The sequence below is a fragment of the Otolemur garnettii genome, unplaced genomic scaffold, assembly GCF_000181295.1.
Source record: "Otolemur garnettii isolate 467f Iridium unplaced genomic scaffold, OtoGar3 scaffold00025, whole genome shotgun sequence".
Lineage (NCBI taxonomy): Eukaryota > Metazoa > Chordata > Mammalia > Primates > Galagidae > Otolemur > Otolemur garnettii.
In genome coordinates this window covers 14,917,651-14,925,815 of record NW_003852420.1, presented here as the reverse complement: position 1 = coordinate 14,925,815, position 8,165 = coordinate 14,917,651, and the positions used below count along the sequence as shown (strand labels likewise).

Here is an 8,165-nt window from a genome sequence, read left to right as displayed (position 1 = left end):
GCCTTAGCCGCTTGAGCCACAGGTGCCAAGCCAAGGAACTGAATTCTGCTAACAACCTGAGTAAGCTTAGAAATGGATCCTTCCCAAGTCAAGCCCCAGATGACACTGCAGCCCCAGCTGACAACTTGATGGCAACCCAATAAAGACCCTGAGCAGAGGAGCCAGCTAAGCCATGCAAAGACTCCTAACCCACTAGAACTGTGAGAGAATAAATGTGTGTTGGTTTTAGCCACTAAGATTCTGGGAATATTGTTAAACAATAGATAATAAAGCATACACATGAAACTGTTTGGAAGAAATATACCAAAATGCTAACAGTGGTCATGTTTGGGTGTTTGGACCAGGTTTTTTTTTTCCTAGATTGTCAAATAGTTTCTAATGTTTTTATGATTAAAAGTTTTAAAGAAGATACTAGATAAAAAAAATGCTTGGATCCACACACCCCAGGTCCCACCCTGTGTAGAAGTTGCAGAGATGAGGCCTCCAGGGCAGCTTTACCTCCAGTCTTTTCTTCCTTAAACATTTTCTCTATCTCACGCATATTCAGCTTGGTGAACGGCTGAGATCCGCGATGGATGTCAGACAACTGGCTGACAGATGGTACTGGGGAGCCAAAAGCCTCCATGTTCTGGAATCCACCTGGGGTGGGTGGCTGGAACGAATAAGACAAGAACCAGGGACTGAGAGAGTTAATTTCCTGAGCCAAACCTTTTTTGCACATCTTACTTAAAGAGAAACTCTTTGGGGAAGAACAGATTAAGTAGCATTATGATGTTATTAACTGATGGAAGCAATTAAGTCCTAACCACTTTGAAACCTAGGAAAATTAAGAAAGATCTAGGCTGCTTCTCCTAACTCTGGGGAGTTAACTACTGTTTCCCTTTTACAGATGCCATGCCTGCGTAGCATGGTTAGAGGACACCGCCAAGGTCCTGTCTTACGCATAATGCAACTTTAATCTATAAGGTGCTTCAGTTCTGCAACTATGTTATTTCAAATGTTTAGCAGTCAGAATTCAAGCCCCCAAGAAACCCAGCTCCATATTCCCTAGTCAATTGGATCTGGCCCCCAACCAACCCAGATGTCCCGCCTGAGTCAGATCAGCTTGTGTGCCCCATTCCTGGCCTTCAATCTGACACACATCCGTGCTTATGTTGACCCCCACACACACACCAGGGCCTCCCTCACCTCCTCCTCCTACCCACCCTTCCCAGACCTCCCTAAAAGGCTTTCCCAACCCTCCAGCCCTCAACAATGCTTCTCTTCCTTAGCCCATGTATGTGACTCATTTGGACACTTGACTCCATGCTTCAGGTCACTAAAGGCTCAGGTCATAAAAGGCTGCATCCCCCTAAAGACTCCCAAGTGTGCACAGTTGACAACCACTGAGCAGCAACCAGGCGGTGCTGCTCCTGAGACATTGCTATGGGCCTTAGGAAGACTATTTAGTTCAAAAAGGCAAAAGACAAGAGATTGAACTGCCCAATCTCCCCAACCCAGCCCTACCAAAAGAGCAAAGGTGCTCATCCTCCTGTGTTCTTTCACTCATTCACTCATGGTCTACACGCATTCGTTGAATGCCAGGCACTATGGATATAACAGTGAACACAGTAAGGGTCTTTGCCTCCATGGAAACCAACAGATGTGTGAGGGGTCTGCACCACCTTGGTCTTCCCCTTCCTCCTATGCATGCTGACTATCCTCCCAGGTGATGCTGAATGGGCTCCATCTCCCACCTATAAACCCCCTCTCTCACACCACTGTCCACCCTGAACACTGATCTTTTGCTGAGACAAGCACAATGACCTTTTCTAATTGAGAACAGAGTTTGGCCTTCCCTTCCAATCACCTCCCAACACTGGCAAACCTGACCAACAACTCTATGGTCTCTGACACTCTCCATAACTATGCTCTCCACCCCCAACTCCTGAGTACAAAGCGTTCAAAGCCCTCATAACCAGCTCTCACCCATTTTTCTAGTTTCAATGCCTACACCGTGTTCCAGGAACACCAACTGCTCCCCACTACCCCCAAACCCAGCAAACATTCCACATTTATTCACCTTATCCCCTATACACAACATAGCTTGTCTACCCCCAAGGGGACTTCTACCTAACTCTTTAGAGTCTAGCTCAAAGGACACCTCCACTGGGGAGTTTTTCATGACTTTCCCGTGAGAGGCTTCACTGCCACCACCACATTCCCAGGCTTTCTTCCTACTTTCCTCCCATGGCATGACACTTGTGCACACCTGCCCATAAGTGTAAAGAGCAAGAGTCCCAGAGCTCTGGGTCGGAATCCCACCTGCCTCCCTCACTTGCAGGCTATTGACATGTCACATTACTTCTCTGAGCCACAGGGTTTTCCACAGTACTCCCTCATGGAGATCCACAGTACCTGCCTACCATGCAGGGGTGTAGTTGAGACCTAAATGATGCCTGAATACACATGAAGCCCCAGCAAACTACAGTCACACAATAAATGACAGCTCTTGTTATTACTCATCTCTCAGTGAGCTCTTCAAGGCAATGGCAGATTTAATCTTAATTTCATTTGTATTAAGTATCTCTATATTCTCTAGCCCAAAGCACACAAGAAACACCCAAGGTCAGGAGCAGTAGCTCACACCTGTAATTCTGGGAAGCCAAGATGGAGCTCAGGAATTCAAGACCAGCCTAAGCAAGAGAGAGACCCCATCTCTAAAAACAGCCAGGCATTGTGGTGGGTGCCTATAGTCCCAGCTACTTGGGAGGCTGAGGCAAGAACATTGCTTGAGCCCAAGAGTTTGAGGTTGCTGTGAGCTATGACACCATAGCACTCTACTGAGGGTAATGAAGTGAGATTCTGTCTTTAAAAAAAAAGAAAGAAACACTCAATATATATCTGCCTTGATATATACAGCCCTCCCCACCACTAACACGATTTTACTGGACAAAACTAAGTGTAGACACATATAGACTGCAACTTGGTAGCCTTGGGCGCACTGCTGCTTCTGGCCCATGCAGCCTTCTGTGGCACACACTTAAGACACCCACCTGGCCCTGTAAGGTTGCAACCCATTATTACAGAGAACACTGGTTATTTTTTTAAGACAGGGTCTCTCTGTTGCCCATGCAGGAGTGCAGGGGCAGCATCATCATAGCTCACAGTAACCTCAAACTCCTGAGGTCAAGCAATCCTCCCACCTCAGGCCCCAAAGTAATGGGACTACAGGCCCACATGATGGCGCCTGGCTAATTTTGTATTTTCTGTACAGACGGGCTCTCATTCTACTGCTCAGGCTGGTCTCAAACTCCTGGTCTCATGTCATCCTTCTGTCTCAGTCTCCCAAAGTGCTGAGATTACAGATGTGAGTTACCACACCGGGCCAAAACCACTGCACTTCTATGCTGATGAGTGATGCATTTGAGTGGCTCTGGGATGCCCCCTCCCTTTATTAATTCTGATGGTTTTCTTACCTTTTCACGTTGAAGGTTCTCCATCAAGTTCTCAGTTAGACTTGTCCTATTAATAGGAAATCATAGTTGCTTTAATGCTAGTCTTTGTAAGGACTGTGTGGGAGACCCATCTAGCCAGGTCACAGAATGGTAGAAAAGAAATCGCCCTAACCACAGCCCCTAACCACAGCCCCTTCCCCAAGTATTTGATGAGCAGTGGCTTCCTGGAAGAGACTTCCCCAGCAGGGAGCTTTTTGCAAGCTTTGCACCTCAGCCTTCCTTCCCTTGGTAGAAAGGAGTTGTCCTACTGAAGCACAAAGGGAGGCAGGATAGGCCCCTGACCTTCCCTTGCATACCCTCTCCTCCCCACCCTCCACCACCCATGCCCTTGGAGTCAGGACTTCACAATAGTGTGAGGGCCAGGCAGGAGAGTGGGGGAGAGAGCCATTCCACAGAGCTCTGCCCTGTGACTATAAAGGGCACTTTTCTACTGGGTCAGCAGAACCTTCAACATGAGATGGATGACCAGAGCCCACCTCATCAGCAAGTTCCACCAGGCAGGAGTCAGGAGCCACTCTAGAAGGCAGGGGAAGAGCCAAGAAAGAGTCAAGCCCAAGACATACACAGGAGACAGACCAAATGGGCCAGCTTGGCTTGAACAAAGGATTTCTGGGAGGCAGAGGGGAGGAAGAAATAGTGAGAGGGAAGAGTAAAAAGAAAACTTGGAAGAAGAGTGTAAAATCTTTTTTTTTTTTTTTTTTTTTTGAGCCAGTCTTGCTTTGCTGCCCTTGGTAGAGTGCCATGGCATCAAAGCCCACAGCAACCTCGGACTCCTGGGCTCAAGTGATCTTCCTGCCTCACTTCTTCAGTAGCTAGGACTACAGGCGCCCAGCACAATGCTCAGCTGTTTTTAGAGGTTGGGCCTTGCTCTGGCTCAGGTTCAGCTCAGTCAATCCACCCTCCTTGGCTTCCCAGAATGCTAGGATTACAGGCACTGGCCAGAATGTAAAATCTTTTTTTTTTTTTTTTTGCAGGTTTTTTTTGCTGAGACTGGGTTCGAACTCACCACCTCTGGCATAGGGAGCCAGCGCCCTACTCCTTTGAGCCACAGGCGCTGCCCAGAATGTAAAATCTTAACTATCTGACTCGGGAGTCTGCACAAGATGAGGGCAAGTGTGAAAACTCATCAGCACAAAATGGAGGGAGAGAGGAGGAGGAGGAAGATTGCAGACTGGCCAAGAGTGCCCCAACCTAACAGCACCATGGCACCAACTCAGAGGGAAGCACCAAAGGAGAAAGAAGGGCCAAAGGAAAGATCTGGAAGCCAAGAACCAGGGTAACTAAGTGAAATGGCAGGCCCCATATCCAGAAAAAGGAGTAAAGCGGGAAAGTGGTTAATGCACGTGATACTGGGCTATCCAGTTAGAAATAAAAAACAAATATCTAGAAATCTGGGGACTGAAACTTAAAGAGTGGCTATATTTGAGGGAAAAAAGAGAGACAACACACTAAACAGCAGGGGAGGAAGGGATGTTTCAGTGAGCCAAGATGGTAAGGAAAAGAACCAATCATTAAAAATAGCAGTTCAGGCTCTGCGCCTGTGGCTCAAGTGGCTAGGGTACCAGCCAGATACACCTAAGGTGGCAGGTTCGAATCCAGCCCAGGGCCGCCAAAACGACGACAGCTGCAACCAAAAAATAGCCGGGCGTTGTGGCGGGCGCCTGTAGTCCCAGCTACTTGGGAGGCTGAGGCAGGAGACTCGCTTGAGCCCAAGAGTTGGAGGTTGCTGTGAGCTGTGATACCACAGCACTCTACCCAGGGGGACAGCTTGAGGCTCTGTCTCAAAAAAACAAAAAGAAAGAAAAGCTGAGCAAGTGTGTTTACAACGTAAGCCCATTTCTGTTAGGAATATACGCATGTACACATTCATACGGACACATGCATAAAAAAAGTCTGGAAAAGTATACTCCAAAGTTAATGGCAATTAGGCTGGGCACAGGCTCACGCCTATAATCCTAGCCTTATGGGAGGCCAAGGTGGGTGGATTGCTTGAGCTCAGGAGTTCGAGACCACTCTGAGCAAGAGTAAGACCCCATCTTTAAAAAAAAGCCAGGCACTGTGGTGGGCAGGTATAATCCCAGCTACCCAGGAGGCTGAGGCAAAAGGATCACATGAGCCCAAGTGTTTGAAGTTGCTGTAAGCTATGACACAGGTACTCTACTGAGTGTGACAAAGTGAAAACTCTGTCTCAAAAAAAAAAAAGTTAATGGCAGTTACCTCTGGCAGGTGAGGTTATGGAGGATTTTTTATAGTCTCATTCAGGCATTTCTCTAATTTTTATTTTAGTTCAAAAGGATTCACAGCAATCTTTCAGATTTTTTCAGTAGAGTGGGTAGGCTGGTGGGTAATGATTTAACTTACTCGTCTGTGAAAGAACATGGTACAAGAGTGATTGTTGCAGCATGGTTTGTAGCAGCAAAGACAAAAAAAGTGAGTAGCTATCAGAGAAATAGCTGAGTAGATGTTACACCTGTACTCAGAACACGACTCACTCAAAAGGATGACTCTGACTTTCAGCAGCTGATTAGGAGGGTTCTCCATGAGGTACTAATAAGAAAAGATGCAGAGGAGGATGCACAGTAAAATGAAATGTCAATTTTTATAAAAGAGTGACAAGTAGGTATGTGTTCAAATACGTACATATATATGCACACACATACATACGCACATACATATATGCACACACAGACACATAAACAGAACTACCTTTAATAATTATGGGACCAATGGTAAGAGTATAAACACAGGTCCACAAACACCAGTGTTTACAAATCATACTGTTAAATGTATTTTATTCTCCCACCTTGACAAAAATACCTTCAAACAACCTGGAAAGCCAAGTTCAAATTTCAAATTCTTGAACTCAGTTTGGTACCAGAATTTAGAAATGTGAGATGAGCCAGCCTCCAAGCTCTCAGCCTATCCTGTACCCCTTTCTCCATGGGCTTGAGGGGCATGCAGCATGGCAGCAGGTGTGTGGATACCCCTGCCCATACAGTCACACTGCACCTGCATGGCTGCAAGGCCACCTCCAGCCTAGGGAGGGCTGCCCTCAAACATGATAGGACTGGGGACTGTGCCCACAAAGACCCTGGAATCAGGTTCAAGCAATTAGGGAGAGAATTCCAATACTCAAGAGCACGGGAGATAAAGTCGATAGCTCTGGGTGACCACATGGATGCCCTTAGCTCCTCAGACTCCTCACCTGGAGATGGGACGCAGCCAGAGGGACAAAGTATGGCCCCCTAAAGCTCAGGGCAGGAGCTAAGGGGATACTGATACTGTACCATCCATACAAAATTACAAGTACAGAGGAAAATATGCACCGTTACAAAGGGTGCTGACTTGGGTTGAGGGCTAATGTGGCAAAAAATAAAAATAAAAAAATGGGCCGAGAGAAAAAGGAATACAAAAATGTCTGCATTAACAAAAGGCATGTATATCATCACATTTCTATAAAGCAGGTAAGCACAGGTGAGTATAAAGAAAATGAGTAAGTTTTGTTATGCTTTAAAGTCTTAGCTAACAAGCAATAAAAGCTATCACCACAATGGAACAAAATGACCTCAGGCATCTCCTTGTGTGATACCCTTAGGGCGCGTCACTTTGGAGGTATCACTGCCAAAAAAATAAATAACCAGTATCCAATCATGAGGAAACAGACAAACCCAAATGATAGGACATTCTACAAAATAAGTGGGTTTTTATTTTTAAATTGTCGATGTTGGCTGGTGCAGTGCCTCACACCTGTAATCCCACACTTGAGAGCATGAGAGGGAAGGATCACTTGAGGCCAGGAGTTCCAACATAGCAAGGCTCCATCTCTAAAAATTTTTTTTTAATTGGCTGAGGCAGGAGAATTGCTTGGGCCCAAAGAGTTCAAGGTTATGGTGACCTATGATTCTGTACTCCCGCCTGGTTAACAGAATGAGACCCACTCTTTTAAAAATATACATATTGGGCAGCACCTGTGGCTCAGTGGCCCATATACCACTATGGCACCGGCCCCATATACCGAGGGTGGTAGCTTCAAACCCAGCCCCCCGGCCAAACTGCAACAAAAAATAGCTGGGTGTTGTGGTGTGCACCTGTAGTTCCAGCTACTCAGGAGGCTGACGCAAGAGAATAGCCTAAGCCCAGGAGTTGGAGGTTGCTGTGGGCTACGAGGCCACAGCACTCTACTGAGGGGGACATACTGAGACTCTGTCTCTAAAAAATATATAAATAATAAAATAAAAATATATATATTAAATGTCAATCCCATATAAGAAAGACAGACTAAGGAACTGTTACAGATTAGTGACTCAAAAGAGCCAACAGCTAAAGGCAATGTGTGATTTTGAACTGAATCTGAGAGTGGAAATAAAATGCTATAAGGGGCCACTGTTGGGTGAAATTTGAGTATGGACTCTACATTATTAGATATTATACTGACGGTGTTTTCTACTGCTGACAATTGTATTATGGTTACAAAAGACAATACCCTTGTTCTGAGTGTAGGGGTAAAGGGACATGATGCCTATAAATTTACTCTCAAATAGTTCAATACATACATACACAATAGGCAAATATAACAAAATATTCACAATTAGTCAACTGGGACAAAGGAGAGTTCTTTTTATTACTCTCACAACCATTTTACATATTTTTAATTTTTTTTTTTTTTTG

General features: G+C 45.7%; 1 protein-coding gene across 1 annotated transcript in view; it reads right to left on the bottom strand.

Moving 5' to 3' along the window:
• EFCAB8 (EF-hand calcium binding domain 8) overlaps positions 1–945 on the bottom strand; it is a 73,897-nt gene extending 72,952 nt beyond the window's left edge. The window contains exons 1-2 of the mRNA XM_023512257.1: positions 942–945; positions 499–639 (exon numbers count right to left, since the gene is read on the bottom strand). Coding sequence (XP_023368025.1) covers positions 499–639; positions 942–945 — 145 coding nt within the window. The remainder of the gene's footprint in view (positions 1–498; positions 640–941) is intronic.
• Between the last annotated feature and the right edge of the window lie 7,220 nt (positions 946–8,165).